This window comes from Artemia sp. Qi Xiang Cuo, chromosome 17, assembly GCF_049724085.1.
Source record: "Artemia sp. Qi Xiang Cuo chromosome 17, ASM4972408v1, whole genome shotgun sequence".
Classification (NCBI taxonomy): domain Eukaryota; kingdom Metazoa; phylum Arthropoda; class Branchiopoda; order Anostraca; family Artemiidae; genus Artemia; species Artemia sp. Qi Xiang Cuo.
In genome coordinates, this window is record NC_142810.1 from 26031623 (window position 1) to 26050081 (window position 18459).

At 39.8% G+C, this 18459-nt stretch overlaps 1 protein-coding gene across 1 annotated transcript in view; it reads left to right on the plus strand.

The window, feature by feature from the left end:
* The window catches only part of LOC148942050 (uncharacterized), a 64552-nt gene extending 46316 nt beyond the window's left edge, over positions 1-18236 (plus strand). Inside the window, exons 7-8 of the mRNA XM_089103218.1 lie at positions 16031-16251; positions 18176-18236. Coding sequence (XP_088959344.1) covers positions 16031-16251; positions 18176-18236 — 282 coding nt within the window. The remainder of the gene's footprint in view (positions 1-16030; positions 16252-18175) is intronic.
* Positions 18237-18459: the final 223 nt, after the last annotated feature.

The window sequence follows — 18459 nt, forward strand, 5'->3', positions numbered from 1 at the left end:
GAATTTTATAAGGGCACTATGACCTACAAGGGTGCTAAACCACCTACACCCCTGAACCTTGCATTGCTATAGTTTTGTAGTTTGGCTATAAGCTTAAGTATGGATGCCCATAAGCTGAATTTTATAAGGGCACTATGACCTACATGGGTGCTAAACCACCTACACCCCTTGACCTTGCATTGCTGTAGTTGTATAATTCGGCTCCAAGCTTAAGTATGGATGCTCATAAGCTGTATTTTTAAGGGCGCTATGACCTACAAAGGCGCTAAATCACCTACACCCCTGAACCTTGCGTTGCTATAGTTTTGTAGTTTGGCTATAAGCTTAACTATGGATGCTTATAAGCTGAATTTTATAAGGGCACTATGACCTACAAGGGTGCTAAACCACCTACACCCCTTGATCATGCATTGCTGTAGTTGTATAATTCGGCTCCAAGCTTAAGTATGGATGCTCATAAGCTGAATTTTTAAGGGCGCTATGACCTGCATGGGTGCTAAATCACCTACACCGCTAAAACTTGCCTTGCTATAGTTTTGTAATTTGGCTCTAAGCTTAAGTATGGATGGCCATAAGCTGAATTTTATAAGGGCACTATGACCTACACGGGTACTAAACCACCCACACCCTTTGACCTTGCATTGCTGTAGTTGTATAAGTCGGCTCAAAGATTAAGTATAGATGCTCATAAGCTGAATTTTAAAGGGTGCTATGACCTAGAAGGGCACTAACCCACCTACACTCCTGAATCGTGCAGTGATATAGTTTTGTAACTCGGCTTTAAGCCTAAGTAGGGATAGCCATACGCTGAATGTTATAAGAGCACTATGACCTACATGGGTGCTAAACCACTTACACCCTTTGACCTTGCATTGCTGTAGTTGTATAATTCGGCTCCAAACTTAAGTATGGATGCTCATAAGCTGAATTTTTAAGGGCGCTATGACCTACAAGGGCGCTAAATCACCTACACCCATGAACCTTGCATTGCTATAGTTTTGTAATTCGGCTTTAAGGTTAAGTATGGATGCCCATAAGCTGAATTTTATAAGGGCACTATGACCTACAAGGGTGCTAAACCACCTACACCCCTTGACCTTGCATTGCTGTAGTTGTTTAATTCGGCTCCAAGCTTAAGTATGAATGCTCATAAGCTGTATTTTTAAGGGCGCTATGACCTACAAGGGCACTAAATCACCTACACCCCTGAACCTTGCATTGCTATAGTTTTGTAGTTCGGCTATAAGCTTAAGTATGGATGCCCATAAGCTGAATTTTATAAGGGCACTATGACTTACAAGGGTGCTAAACCAACTACACCCAGTTACCTTGCATTGCTGTAGTTGTATAATTCGGCTCCAAGCTTAAGTATGGATGCTCATAAGCTGAATTTTTTAAGGGAACTTTGACCTACAAGGGCACTAAACCACCTACACCCCTGAGCCTTGCATTGCTATAGTTTTGTAATTCGGCTCTAAGCTTAAGCAGGGATGCCCATACGCTGAATTTTTTAAGGGCACTATAACCTACATGGGTGCTAAACCACTAACACCCCTTAACCTTGCATTGCTATAGTTGTGTAATGTGGCTCTAAGCTTAAGCATGGATGGCCATAAGCTGAATTTTATAAGGGCACTATGACCTACAAGGGCGCTAAATCACCTACACCCCTCAACCTTGCCTTGCTATAGTTTTTTTAATTTCGCTCTAATCTTAAATATGGATGCCCATAAGCTGAATTTTATGAGGGCACTATGACCTACAAGGGTGCTAAACCACCTACACCCCTTGAACTTGCATTGCTATAGTTTTGTAATTCGGCTCCAAGCTTAAGTATGGATGCTCGTAAGCTTTATTTTTAAGGGCGCTATGACCTACAAAGGCGCTAAATCACCTACACCCCTGAACCTTGCCTTGCTATAGTTTTGTAGTTCGGCTCTAAGCTTCACTATGGATGCCCATACGCTGAATTTTATAAGGGCACTATGACCTACAAGGGTGCTAAATCACCTACACCCCTTGAACTTGCATTGCTGTAGTTGTATAATTCGGCTCCAATCTTAAGTATGGATGCTCATAAGCTGAATTTTTAAGGGCGCTATGACCTACAAGGGTGCTAAATCACCTACACCGCTGGAACTTGCCTTGCTATAGTTTTGTAATTTGGCTCTAAGCTTAAGTATGGATGCCCATAAGCTGAATTTTATAAGGGCACTATGACCTACAAGAGTGCAAAACCACCTACACCCCTTGAACATGCATTGCTGTAGATGTATAAGTCGGCTCCAATATTAATTATGGATACCCTTAAGCTGAATTTTATAAGGGCACTATGACCTACAAGGGCGCTAAATCACCTACACCCATGAACCTTGCATTGCTATAGTTTTTTTTAACTCAGCTTTAAGCTTAAGTATGGATACCCATAAGCTGAATTTTATAAGGGCACTATGACCTACAAGGGTGCTAAACCACCTACACCCCTTGACCTTGCGTTGCTTTTGTTGTATAATTCGGCTCCAAGCTTAAGTAAGGATGCTCATAAGCTGAATTTTTAAGGGCGCTATGACCTACAAGGGCGCTAAATCACCTACACCCATGAACCTTGCATTGCTATAGTTTTGTAATTCTGCTTTAAGGTTAAGTATGGATGACCATAAGCTGAATTTTATAAGGGCACTATGACCTACAAGGGTGCTAAACCACCTACACCCCTTGACCTTGCATTGCTGTAGTTGTATAATTCGGCTCCAAGCTTAAGTATGTATGCTCATAAGCTGTATTTTTAAGGGCTCTATGACCTACAAGGGCACTAAATCACCTACACCCCTGAACCTTGCATTGCTATAGTTTTGTAGTTCGGCTATAAGCTTAAGTATGGATGCCCATAAGCTGAATTTTATAAGGGCACCATGACTTACAAGGGTGCTAAACCACCTACACCCAGTAACCTTGCATTGCTGTAGTTTTATAATTCGGCTCCAAGCTTAAGTATGGATGCTCATAAGCTGAATTTTTTAAGGGATCTTTGACCTACAAGGGCACTAAAACACCTACACCCCTGAACCTTGCATTGCTGTAGTTGTGTAATTCCGCTCCAAGCTTAACCATGGATGCACATAAGCTGATTTTTTTAAGGGCACTATGACCTACAAGGGTGCTAAACTACTTAAACCCCTGAACCTTGCATTGCTATAGTTTTATAATGTGGCTCTAAGCTCAAGTATGGATGCCCATAAGCTTAATTTTATAAGGGTACTATGACCTACATGGGCGCTAAATCACCTACACCCCTCAACCTTGCCTTGCTATAGTTTTTTAATTTGGCTCTAAGCTTAAGTATGGATGCCCATAAGCTGAATTTTATGAGGGCACCATGACTTACAAGGGTGCTAAACCACCTACACCCCTTTACCTTGCATTGCTGTAGTTGTATAATTCGGCTCGAAGCTTAAGTATGGTTGCTCATAAGCTGAATTTTTTAAGGGAACTTTGACCTACAAGGGCACTAAACCACCTACACCCCTGAACCTTGCATTGCTGTAGTTGTGTAATTTGGCTCTAAGCTTAAATGTGGATGCCCATAAGCTGATTTTTATAAGGGCACTATGACCTACAAGGGAGCTAAATTACCTAAACCCATGAACCTTGCATTGCTTTAGTTGTGTAACTTGTCTTTAAGCTCAAGTATTGATGCCCATAAGCTGAATTTTATAAGAGTACTATGACCTACATGGGTGCTAAACCACCTACACCCCTTGACCTTGCGTTGTTGCAGTTGTATAATTCAGCTCCAAGCTTAAGTATGGATGCTCATAAGCTGAATTTTTAAGGGCGCTATGACCTACAAGGGCACTAAATCACCTACACCCATGAACCTTGCATTGCTATAGTTTTGTAACTCGGCTTTAAGCTTAAGTATGGATGCCCATAAGCTGAATTTTATAAGGGCACTATGACCTACATGGGTGCTAAACCACTTACACCCCTTGACCTTGCGTTGCTGTAGTTGTAAAATTCAGCTCCAAGCTTAAGTATGGATTCTCATAAGCTGAATTTTTAAGGGTGCTATGACCTACAAGGGCACTAAATCACCTTGCATTGATGTAGTTGTATAATTTAGCTCCAAGCTTAAGTATGGATGCTCATAAGCTGAATTTTATAAGGGCTCTATGACCTACAAGGGTGCTAAAACACTTACACCCCTGTACCTTGCATTGATATAGTTTTGTAATTTGGCTCTAAGATTAAGCATGGATGCCCATAAGCTGAATTTTTTAAGAGCACTATAACCTACAAGGGAGCTAAACTACCTAAACCCCTGAACCTTGCATTGCTATAGTTTTGTAATTTGGCTCTAAGCTTAAGTATGGATGCCCATAAGCTGAATTTTATAAGGGTACTATGACCTACATGGGTGCTAAACCACCTACACCCCTTGACCTTGCATTTCTGTAGTTGTATAATTCGGCTCCAACCTTAAGTTTGGATGCTCATAAGCTGAATTTTTAAGGGCGCTATGAACTACAAGGGCGCTAAATCACCTACACCCCTGAACCTTGCATTGCTATAGTTTTGTAATTTGGCTCTAAGCTTAAGTATGGATGCCCATAAGCTGAATTTTATAAGGGCACTATGACCTACAAGGGTGCTAAACCACCTACACCCCTTGATCATGCATTGCTGTAGTTGTATAATTCGGCTCCAAGCTTAAGTATGGATGCTCATAAGCTGAATTTTTAAGGGCGCTATGACCTACAAGGGTGCTAAATCACCTACACCCCTAAACCTTGCCTTGCTATAGTTTTGTAATTAGGCTCTAAGCTTAAGTATGGATGCCTATACGCTGAATTTTATAACGGCACTATGACCTACAAGGGTGCTAAACCACCTACACCCCTTGACCTTACATTGTTGTAGTTGTATAAGTCGGCTCAAAGATTAAGTATGGATGCTCATAAGCTGAATTTTTAAGGGCGCTAAATCACCTACACCCATGAACCTTGCATTGCTATAGTTTTGTAACTTGGCTTTAAGCTTAAGTATGGATGCCCATAAGCTGAATTTTATAAGGGCACTATGAACTACACGGGTGCTAAACCACCTACACCCCTTGACCTTGCGTTGCTGTAGTTGTTTATTTCGGCTCCAAGCTTAAGTAAGGATGCTCATAAGCTGAATTTTTAAGGGCGCTATGACCTAAAAGGGCGCTAAATCACCTACACCCATGAACCTTGCATTGCTATAGTTTTGTAACTCGGCTTTAATGTTAAGTATGGATGACCATAAGCTGAATTTTATAAGGACACTATGACCTACAAGGGTTCTAAGCCACCTACACCCTTTTACCTTGCTTTGCTATAGTTGTATACTTAGGCTCCGAGCTTAAGTATGGAGGCTCATAAGCTGTATTTTTAAGGGCTCTATTACCTACAATGGCACTAAATCACCTACACCCCTGAACCTTGCATTTCTATAGTTTTGTAGTTCGGCTCTAAGCTTAAGTATGGATGCCCATAAGCTGAATTTTATAAGGGCACTATGACTTACAAGGGTGCTAAACCACCTACACCCCTTAACCTTGCATTGCTGTAGTTTTATAATTCGGCTCCAAGCTTAAGTATTGATGCTCATAAGCTGAATTTTTTAAGGGCTCTATGACCTACAAGGCACTAAACCACCGACGCCCCTGAACCTTGCATTGCTATAGTTTTTTAATTCGGCTCTAAGCTTAAGTATGGATGCCCATAAGCTGAATTTTATAAGGGCACTATGACCTACAAGGGTGCTAAACCACCTACACCCCTGAACCTTGCATTGCTATAGTTTTGTAATTTGGCTCTAAGCTCAAGTATGGATGGCCATAAGCTGAATTTTATAAGAGCACTATGACCTACACGGGTGCTAAGCCACCAACACCGCTTGACCTTGCATTGTTGCACTTGTATAGTTTGGCTCAAAGCTTAATTATGGATGATCATAAGCTGAATTTTTAAGGGCGCTATGACCTACAATGGCACTAAATCACCTACACCCATGAACCTTGCATTGCTATAGTTTTGTAACTCGGCTATAAGCTTAAGTATTGATGCCCATAAGCTGAATTTTATAAGGGCACTATGACCTACATGGGTGCTAAACCACCTACACCCCTTGACCTTGCGTTGCTGTAGTTGTAAAATTCAGCTCCAAGCTTAAGTATGGATACTCATAAGCTGAATTTTTAAGGGTGCTATGACCTACAAGGGCGCTAAATCACCTTGCATTGTCGTAGTTGAATAATTCGGCTCCAAGATTAAGTATGGATGCTCATAAGCTGAATTTTTTAAGGGCACTTTGACCTACAAGGGTGCTAAACCACCTACACCCCTGAACCTTGCATTGCTATAGTTTTGTAATTAGGCTCTAAGCTTAAGTATGGATGCCCATAAGCTGAATTTTTTAAGAGCACTATGACCTACAAGGGTGCTAAACCACCAACACCCCTGAACCTTGCATTGCTATAGTTTTGTAATTAGGCTATCAGCTTAAGTATTGATGCCCATAATCTGAATTTTATAAGGGCACTATGACTTACATGGGTGCTAAACCACCTACACCCCTTGACCTTGCGTTTCTGTAGTTGTATAATTCGGCTCAAACCTTAAGTTTGTAAGCTCATAAGCTGAATTTTTAAGGGCGCTATGACCTACAAGGGCGCTAAATCACCTACACCCCTGAACCTTGCATTGCTATAGTTTTGTAGTTTGGCTATAAGCTTCAGTATGGATGCCCATAAGCTGAATTTTATAAGGGCACTATGATCTACAAGGGTGCTAAGCCACCTACACCCCTTGACCTTGCATTGCTGTAGTTGTTTAATTCGGCTCCAAGCTTAAGTATGGATGCTCATAAGCTGTATTTTTAAGGGCGCTATGACCTACAAGGGCGCTAAATCACCTACACCACTGAACCTTGCATTGCTATATTTTTTTTAACTCAGCTTTAAGCTTAAGTATGGATGCCCATAAGCTGAATTTTATAAGGGCACTATGACCTACATGGGTGCTAAACCACCTACACCCCTTGACCTTGCGTTGCTGTAGTTGTATATTTCGGCTCCAAGCTTAAGAAAGGATGCTCATAAGCTGAATTTTTAAGGGCGCTATGACCTACAAGGGCGCTAAATCACCTACACCCTTGAACCTTGCATTGCTATAGTTTTGTAATTCGGCTTTAAGGTTAAGTATGGATGACCATAAGCTGAATTTTATAAGGGCACTATGACCTACAAGGGTGCTAAACCACCTACACCCCTTGATCTTGCATTGCTGTAGTTGTATAATTCGGCTCCAAGCTTAAGTATGGATGCTCATAAGCTGTATTTTTAAGGGCTCTATGTCCTACAAAGGCGCTAAACCACCTACACCCCTGAGCCTTGCGTTGCTATAGTTTTGTAATTTGGCTCTAAGCTTAAGTATTTATGCCCATAAGCTGAATTTTATAAGGGCACTATGACCTACAAGGGTGCTAAACAACCTACACCCCTTGACCTTGCATTGCTGTAGTTGTATAATTCGGCTCCAAGCTTAAGTATGGATGCTCATAAGCTGAATTTTTAAGGGCGCTATGACCTACAAGGGCGCTAAATCACCTACACCAATGAACCTTGCATTGCTATATTTTTTTTAACTTGGCTTTAAGCTTAAGTATTGATGCTCATAAGCTGAATTTTATAAGGGCACTATGACCTAAATGGGTGCTAAACCACCTACACCCCTTGACCTTGCATTTCTGTATTTGTATAATTCGGCTCCAACCTTAAGTTTGGAAGCTCATAAGCTGAATTTTTAAGGGCGCTATGACCTACAAGGGCTCTAAATCACCTACACCCATGAATCTTGCATTGCTATAGTTTTGTAATTCGGCTTTAAGCTTAAGTATGGATGACCATAAGCTGAATTTTATAAGGGCACTATTACCTACAAGGTTGCTAAACCACCTACACCCCTTGACCTTGCATTGCTGTAGTTGTATAAGTCGGTTCCAAGCTTAAGTATGGATGCTCATAAGCTTTATTTTTAAGGGTTCTATGTCCTACATGGGTACGAAACTACCTAAACCCCTGAGCCGTGCGTTGCTTTTGTTTTTTACTTGTGCTAGAAGCTTAACCATGGATACCCAACATCTTTATTTTATAAGGGTACTATGACTTACATGATCCCTAAGTAAACTAAACCCCTATACATTGCAGTGCTTTAGATGTATAATTCGGCTCCAATCTTAAGTATGGATGCTCATAAGCTAAATTTTTTAAGGGCACTATTACCTACAAGGATGCTAAACCACCTACACCCCTTGACCTTGCATTGCTGTAGTTGTATAATTCGGCTCTAAGCTTAAGTATGGATGCTCATAAGCTGAATTTTTTAAGGGCACTTTGACCTACAAGGGTGCTAAACCACCTACACCCCTGAACCTTGCATTGCTATAGTTTTTTAATTTGGCTCTAAGCTTAAGTAGGGATGCCCATAAGCTGAATTTTATAAGGGCACTATGACCTACAAGGGTGCTAAGCCACCTACACCCCTTGACCTTGCGTTGCTGTTGTTGTATAATTCGGCTACAAGCTTAAGTATGGATGCTCATAAGCTGAATTTTTAAGGGTGCTATGACCTACAAGGGCGCTAAATCACCTACACTCCTAAACCTTGCCTTGCTATAGTTTTGTAATTCGGCTCTAAGCTTAAGTATGGATGCCAATAATCTGAATTTTATAAGGGCATTATGGCCTACAAGGGTGCTAAACCACCTACACCCCTGAACCTTACATTTCTGTAGTTATATAATTTGGCTCAAAGCTTAAGTATGGATGCCCATAATCTGAATTTTATAAGGGCACTATGACCTACAAGGGCGCTAAACCACCTACACCCCTTTACCTTGCATTGCTATAGTTTTGTAATTCGGCTCCAAGCTTAAGTATGGATGCTCATAAGCTGAATTTTTAAGGGCGCTATGACCTACAAGGGCGCTAAATCACCTACACCCATGAACCTTGCATTGCTATAGTTCTGTAATTCGGCTTTAAGCTTAAGTATGGATGCCAATAAGCTGAATTTTAAGAGGGCACTATGACCTACAGGGTGCTAAACCACCTGCACCCCTTGACCTTGCATTGCTATAGTTTTGTAATTCGGCTCCAAGCTTAAGTATGGATGCTCATAAGCTGTATTTTTAAGGGCACTATGACCTACAAGGGCGCTAAATCACCTACACCCCTAAACCTTGCCTTGCTATAGTTTTGTAATTCGGCTCTAAGCTTAAGTATGGATGCCCATAAGCTGAATTTTATAAGGGCACTATGACTTACAAGGGTGCTAAACCAACTACATCCCGTGATCTTGCAGTGCTTTAGTTTTTTAATTCGGTCTCAAGTTTAAGTATTGGTGCTCGTAAGCTAAATATTTTAAGGGAACTTTGACATACAAGGGCACTAAAACACATACGCCCCTGAACCTCGCATGGCTATAATTTTGTAATTTGGCTCTAAGCTAAAGTATGGATGCCCATATCTGAATTTTATAAGGGCACTATGACCTACAAGGGCGCTAAACCACTAACACCCCTTAACCTTGCATTGCTATAGTTTTGTAATTTGGCTCTAAGCTTAAGTATTGATGCACATAAGCTGAATTTTATAAGGGCACTATGACATACATGGGTGCTAAACAACCTACGCCCCTTGACCTTGCATTGCTGTAGTTGTATAATTCGGCTCCAAGCTTAAGTATGGATGCTCATAAGCTGAATTTTTAAGGGTGCTATAACCTACAAGGGCGCTAAATCACCTAAATCCATGAACCTTGCATTGCTATAGTTTTGCAATTCGGCTTTAAGCTTAAGTATGGATGCCCATAAGCTGAATTTTATAAGGGCACTATGACCTACATGGGTGCTAAACCACCTACACCCCTTGACCTTGCGTTGCTGTAGTTGTATAAGTCGGCTCCAATCTTAAGTATGGATGCTCATAAGCTGAATTTTTAAGGGCGCTATGACCTACAAGGGCTCTAAATCACCTACACCCATGAATCTTGCATCGCTATAGTTTTGTAACTCGGCTGTAAGGTTAAGTATGGACGACCATAAGCTGAATTTTATAAGGGCACTATGACATACATGGGTGCTAAACCACCTACACCCCTTGACCTTGCATTGCTGTTGTTGTATAATTCGGCTCCAAGCTTAAGTATGGATGCTCATAAGCTGTATTTTTAAGGGCGCTATGACCTACAAGGGCGTTAAATCACCTACACCCCTGAACCTTGCATTGCTATAGTTTTGTAGTTCGTCTCTAAGCTTAAGTATGGATGCTCATAAGCTGAATTTTTAAGTGTGCTATGACCTACAAGGGCGCTAAATCACCTACACCTATGAACCTTGCGTTGCTATAGTTTTGTAGTTCGGCTATAAGCTTAACTATGGATGCTCATAAGCTGAATTTTATAAGGGCACTATGACCTACAAGGATGCTAAACCAACTACACCCCTTGATCTTGCATTGTTGTAGTTGTATAATTCGGCTCCAAGCTTAAGTATGGATGCTCATAAGCTGAATTTTTTAAGGGCACTATGACCTACAAGGGCGCTAAACCACCTACACCTCTGAACCTTGCATTGCTGTAGTTGTATAATTCGGCTCTAAGCTTAAGTATGGATGCCCATAATCTGAATTTTATAAGGGCACTATGACCTACAAGGGCGCTAAACCACCTACACCCCTTGACCTTGCATTGCTATAGTTTTGTAATTCGGCTCCAAGCTTAAGTATGGATGCTCATAAGCTGAATTTTTAAGGGCACTAAGACCTACAAGGGCGCTAAATCACTTACACCCCTGAACCTTTCATTGCTATAGTCTTGTGGTTCAGCTCTAAGCTTAAGTATGGATGCCCATAAGCTGAATTTTATAAAGGCACTATGACCTACAAGGGAGCTAAACCACCTACACCCCTTGACCTTACATTGCTGTAGTTGTATAATTCGGCTTCAAGCTTAAGTATGGATGCTCATAAGCTGAATTTTTAAGGGCGCTATGACCTACAAGGGCGCTAAATCACCTACACCCCTTAACCTTGCCTTCCTATAGTTTTGTAATTCGGCTCTAAGCTTAAGTATGGATGCCCATACGCTGAATTTTATAAGGGCACTATGACCTACATGGGTGCTAAACCACCTACACCCCTTGACATTGCGGTGCTGTAGTTGTATAATTCGGCTCCAAGCTTAAGTATGTATGGCCATAAGCTGCATTTTATAAGGGCACTATGACCTACAAGGGCGCTAAACCACCTAAACCCCTTGATCTTGCATTGCTGTAGTTGTATAATTCGGCTCCAAGCTTAAGTATGGATGCTCATAAGCTGAATTTTTAAGGGCGCTATGACCTACACCCATGAACCTTGCATTGCTATAGTTTTGTAATTCGGCTTTAATCTTAAGTGTGGATGCCCATAAGCTGAATTTTATAAGGGCACTATGACCTACAAGGGTGCTAAACCACCTACACCCCTTGACCTTGCATTGCTGTAGTTGTATAATTCGGCTGCAAGCTTAAGTATGGATGCTCATAAGCTGAAATTTTAAGGGCACTATGACCTACAAGGGCGCTAAACCACCTACACCTCTCAACCTTGCATTGCTGTAGTTGTATAATTCGGCTCTAAGCTTAAGTATGGATGCCCATAATCTGAATTTTATAAGGGCACTATGACCTACAAGGGCGCTAAACCACCTACACCCCTTGACCTTGCATTGCTATAGTTTTGTAATTCGGCTCCAAGCTTAAGTATGGATGCTCATAAGCTGAATTTTTAAGGGCGATATGACCTACAAGGGCGCTAAATCACTTACACCCCTGAACCTTGCATTGCTATAGTCTTGTGGTTCAGCTCTAAGCTTAAGTATGGATGCCCATAAGGTGAATTTTATATTGGCACTATGACCTACAAGGGTGCTAAACCACCTACACCCCTTGACCTTACATTGCTGTAGTTGTATAATTCGGCTCCAAGCTTAAGTATGGATGCTCATAAGCTGAATTTTTTAAGGGCGCTATGACCTACAAGGGCGCTAAATCACCTACACCCCTAAAACTTGCCTTGCTATAGTTTTGTAATTCGGCTCTAAGCTTAAGTATGGATGCCCATAAGCTGAATTTTATAAGGGCACTTAAGTATGGATGCTCATAAGCTGAATTTTTAAGGGCGCTATGACCTACAAGGGCGCTAAATCACCTACACCCATGAACCTTGCATTGCTATAGTTTTGTAATTCGGCTTTAAGCTTAAGTATGGATGCCCATAAGCTGAATTTTATAAGGGCACTAAGACCTACAAGGGTGCTAAACCACCTACATCCCTTGACCTTGCATTGCTGTAGTTTTATAATTTGGCTCCAAGCTTAAGTATGGATGCTCATAAGCTGAATTTTTAAGGGTGCTGTGACCTACAAGGGCGCTAAATCACCTACACCCATGAACCTTGCATTGCTATAGTTTAGTAATTCGGCTTTAATATTAAGTATGGATGCCCATAAGCTGAATTTTATAAGGGCGCTTAAGTATGGATGCTAATAAGCTGAATTTTTAAGGGCGCTATGACCTACAAGGGCGCTAAATCACCTACACCCATGAACCTTGCATTGCTATAGTTTTGTAATACGGCTCTAAGATTAAGTATGGATGCCCATAAGCTGAATTTTATAAGGGCGCTTAAGTATGGATGCTAATAAGCTGAATTTTTAAGGGCGCTATGACCTACAAGGGCGCTAAACCACCTACACCCCTGAACCTTGCATTGCTATAGTTTTGTAATTTGGCTTTAAGCTTAAGTATGGATGCCCATAAGCTGAATTTTATAAGGGCACTAAGACCTACAAGGGTGCTAAACCACCTACAACCCTTGACCTTGCATTGCTGTAGTTTTATAATTCGGCTCCAAGCTTAAGTATGGATGCTCATAAGCTGAATTTTTAAGGGTGCTGTGACCTACAAGGGTGCTAAATCACCTACACCCATGAACCTTGCATGGCTATAGTTTTGTAATTCGGCTTTAATCTTAAGTATGGATGCCCATAAGCTGAATTTCATAAGGGCACTATGACCTACATGGGTGCTAAACCACCTACACCCCTTGACCTTGCATTGCTGTAGTTGTATAATTCGGCTCCAAGCTTAAGTATTGATGCTCATAAGCTGAACTTTTAAGGGCATTATGACCTACAAGGGCGCTAAAGCACCTACACCCCTGAACCTTGCATTGCTGTAGTTGTATAATTCGGCTCTAAGCTTAAGTATGGATGCCCATAATCTGAATTTTATAAAGGCACTATGACCTACAAGGGTGCTAAACCACCTACACCCCTTGACCTTACATTGCTGTAGTTGTATAATTCGGCTTCAAGCTTAAGTATGGATGCTCATAAGCTGAATTTTTAAGGGCGCTATGACCTACAAGGGCGCTAAATCACCTACACCCCTAAACCTTGCCTTGCTATAGTTTTGTAATTCGGCTCCAAGCTTAATTATGGATGCTCATAAGCTGAATTTTTAAGGGCGCTATGACCTACAAGGGCGCTAAATCACCTACACCCCTGAACCTTGCATTGCTATAGTTTTGTAATTCGGCTATAAGCTTAAGTATGGATGCCAATACGCTGAATTTTATAACGGCACTATGACCTACAAGGGTGCTAAACCACCTACACCCCTTTACCTTGCATTGTTGTAGTTGTATAATTCGGCTCCAAGCTTAAGTATTGATGCTCATAAGCTGAATTTTTTAAGGGCACTATGACCTACAAGGGCGCTAAATCACCTACACCCCTAAACCTTGCCTTGCTATAGTTTTGTAATTTGGCTATAATCTTATATATGGATGCCAATAAGCTGAATTTTATAAGGTTACTATTACTTAAAAGGGAGCTAAATCAACCAAAACCCTATATCATGAATTGTTGCAGTTTAATAGGTCGTCTCCAATAATCAGTATGGATGCTCATAATCTGTATTTTTAATTTCTTGCAGTTATGTATATGCACGAAAACAAATCCAAACCTAGAAAATGCCTAGCAATAGATGCTTAACTTGGCTCCAAGATTAAATAAGGATGCCCATACGCTGAATCGTATAACGGCACTAAGACATACATGGGTGCTAAGCCACCTACACCCATTTACCTTGCATTGTTGTATTTATTTAAGTAGGCTCTAAGCTTAAATGTGGATGCTCATAAGCTGAATTTTTAAGGGTGCTATGACCTACAAGGGCGCTAAATCACCTACACCCATGAACCTTGCATTGCTATAGTTTCGTAATACGGCTCTAAGCTTAAGTATGGATGCCCATAAGCTGAATTTTATAAGGGCGCTTAAGTATGGATGCTAATAAGCTGAATTTTTAAGGGCGCTATGACCTACAAGGGCGCTAAATCACCTACACCCATGAACCTTGCATTGCTATAGTTTTGTAATTCGGCTCTAAGCTTAAGTATGGATGCTCATAAGATTAATTTTTAAGGGCGCTAAGACCTGTATCGTTGCTTACTCACCTACACCCCCACAAATTGCCTTGGAGTAGTTGTTTATTTTGCCTCTAAGATTAAATATGGATGTAAATACGCTGAATTGTTTAACAGAAATAAGACATACAAGGGTGCGAAAAAAACTACACCCCTTTATAGTGCATTGCTGTATTTGTATATGTCGGCTCATAGCTTAAGAAAGGATGCTCATATGCTTAATTTTTAAGTGTGCTGTGAACTACAAGGGCACTAAATCACCTACACCCCTTAATCTTGCGTCGCGATAGTTTCGTAATTCGGCTTTAAGCTTAAGTATGGATGTCCATAAGCTGAATTTTATAAGGGCACTATGACCTACAAGGGTGCTAAACCACCTACACCCCTTGATCTTGCATTGATATAGTTTTATAATTTGGCTCCAAGCTTAAGTATGGATGCTCATAAGCTGAATTTTTAAGGGCGCTATGACCTACAAGGGCGCTAAATCACCTACACCCCTGAACCTTGCAGTGCTATAGTTTTGTAGTTCGGCTCTAAGCTTAAGTATGGATGCCCATAAGCTGAATTTTATAAGGGCACTATGACCTACAAGAGTGCTAAACCACCTACACCCCTTGACCTTGCTTTGTTTTAGTTGTTTAATTCGGCTCCAATCTTAAATATGGATGCTCATAAGCTGAATTTTTAAGGGTGCTATGACCTACAAGGGTGCTAAATCACCTACACCCCTAAACCTTGCATTGCTATAGTTTTGTACTTCGGCTATAAGCTTAAGGATGGATGCACATAAGCTGGATTTTATAAGAGCACTATGTAAAATACTTCATGTCTTTTGATATCAGTACATTCATACAAACATACAGTTTTCCTTTAAAACAAGTAAAATTTAATTGGCAGGAAAGCTGCCAACCCCCCCCTCCCCCCGCCCTCTTGACCTCTCCCCTTATGGGTGTCTATGAGTATAAAATGGAAACAGACAAGGTACTGACGAAAATATGCCCGTTTTTTAAAAAGAAGGAAAACACCAACATAACATGAATTAAACATACCAAAGAACCTTACTGTAGAGGTTTCAAGTTCCTATGTGTAAAAATGTGGGATTTTTGCTTTTTTTGCCATAAGAAAGATCACGGATACGTGTATATTAGTTGTCATTTGTTGTTGTTTCTTTCTCAGGGATGATAACATCGAACCAGTGATCATTGAGGATTGGGAGAGGGCTTGTTTTTTTACCAAGGGTCTGTATACTGTTTTATGCGGTTTTCTTTCAGGGCAGAGCTCCTATCAGACATATACGTCCGTGGCTACATGTTCGAGAGAGGTGGAGCCTTGCTCAGAGGGTAATATATATACATTTTACCCTTTGCGCTTCATTTGACGATGTTTTTAAATGACTATCCGATGGAAAAAATTCCCTTATTTACACAGGCATGTCCCAAGAACTTACCAATTATCTTATTTTTTAAGGCAAAATTAGACCTTGAGAAGCCATGGACGGTAGTTCACCAACTCTTCGTGGCTGCAAAAGTCTTAATAGATCATCTGACAAGAGTCACAAATAGGGAAATAAAAAAAGAAGTTCTTTTACCACGGTTGGAGCCCAAAGTCGTGGACTTTCTGGAAAAACACACAGATGAAGATGATAAAAGGATCTGGCTATCCCTGGGGGATTCTTGGCAATATCCTTGGTAGGTCTCTTTTCTTGCCATGCATTTGGACTAAAATTACCTTTTGTTTGTATGAGGAACATAGTTGTTCCATCTAGTTCAACTTCAAATAAATGGTGATGTACACAAAGGATATTAAATTCAACTATTCTGAAAGCCATAAGGGATCTAAAAGGGTTCAGAGAGTCGATTCTGGAACACAGCTAATGTTTAAAATTGAAAAAGTATGAGGAAAACTCTTGCAGTAGAGTACAATTTTTGATGACAGATACGTATAGGAGCAGCTTCCCCCTATTCAGGATTTTTTGAGTTGAATTCTTTAAGTCAAGTTAAGCGTTTAGGCTACAGTTGTTTTCTCCTCCACCTGACACCTTTTTTTAGTCTAATTATTTTGACTCTCCCTGACTCTAAAATTATTTTGTAAAAAATATGAGTTTAATTTACAGTAAAAATAGTTCTATCGTGGTATAATGCTATTATAACAAGGACAATACTAACAGGACTAGTATATTTTTAATGAGCCGTGAGGCTCATTTTGAGCCGTGAGGCTCATTTTGAGCCGTGATTAATTGAGCTGTGAGGCTCACTTTGAGCCGTGATTAATTGATCCGTGAGACATTATTTCTTGCATTTTGCAAGATATATAACTTTATCAAAATGATTCAAAAGATATTGACACATGTTTGTGTAGTACTTGGAAGTTTAAAGAGTAAAATTTCTTACGTACCTGCAGTGCAGTGTATAGTTGAGGTTTTGTTTCTCGTCTTTGTAATTTGTTCGATGTTTTTTTTTGTGTGTTTTCTTTGTTGTTTTTTTTTACTGATACTCCGTCTTTTGTCCTTTTTCTGACGAGTAATAAATAAATAGTAATAATAATGATATAAATGGCACAATGTTCTGGACAATGTTCAAAAAAAAGAAAGGCATCAATTAATATTTGTCTGGGGTCCGAAAGGGTCAACAGCGCTCAATATCTTTGTTCTCATTCTTGGCAACAAGCCAGTAAAACCAATCAATATTTTTAAACTACCACTTTAAAGTAATCAAAAGACATTAACTAACTTTATTGTGTTGCCGCTTATTCTATAAATGCTTATCTTTAAAGAACTGTTCAATCTATGAACCCTCAAATCCACCATTGATTTTTTTTAATAATAGCCAAGGAAATAGCAGAATGGGTTAGTTTAAATAAACTTCTTCAGTTGGCAGAGTGTTAAAAAATCATAAGAGTCATTTTCTTATTCAGACATGGAAATATTCTCTTTTTTATATTGATAAAATGTTATACAAAATATTTGAATCGTCTTTTGCATATCAGATATTTGCCATCAATTTCATTTTACTAAAAAAAATTTGTTTAGTAAATTTTTTCCTTCTATGCACAGAAGAAATAGGTGTATCATTTTACTAGCCAAGATTGATTTATATTAATTTTAGGCTTACACGACGGACGTATCAACGTACATATAGTCCGTTGATACACGTATCTAATATTGTAATAAATAAAGGGGTGTTTTTCTAAAATTGTTCACGTGATCCAACTGAAACGGCCTACTAGGATTAGCCTAAATAAATTTGTTTTCTTAGGCTCTTTTTGACATATTAAGTAACCCTTTTCAGTTGTGTTAAGGGCTAAAAGTCCCAAATTTCAAGCAAAATCACCCATGTTATACTGATTCAATTTGTTTTGTCACATACACTTTTAATTTCTAATTCTCTGTACAATTGAATAGAATTTAACCCATTAATAAGATTGAACGTAATATAATTTTCATTTAAACATTCATGATAAATTTAGGATTCTAGTAAAATAAAATTTCTAGCTTAAAACTCAAGAGGTGTTTTGGAATTACTCTAAACCCGTCTTCTAGAATTGATATCTATGCATAAACTGTTACTTTTTTTTATTTGTCCTTCTACTAACGACCCATTACTTTAATTTTAGGCAAGACACTGATTTTTATGATGACGAAAATACAGCAGCGACATTCAAAGGTAAATTTTAAGAGATAATTAACCACCAAAACAATATTTTAAAAGCCTAAGTACTTCATTAATTTACGTAAAGTTTGAGAAAATAGAAAAACTGTTTTCATCGCTAGATAGCCAGATTCAGTCATTAGAGCTTCGAGTGGCTACTATTGAGGAAAAGCTGAACGATTACGAACAGGAGCGTTTGCTTGATTCTTTGTTTTTTTTTCGGATTGAAGCAGGACCCCGGAAACGACC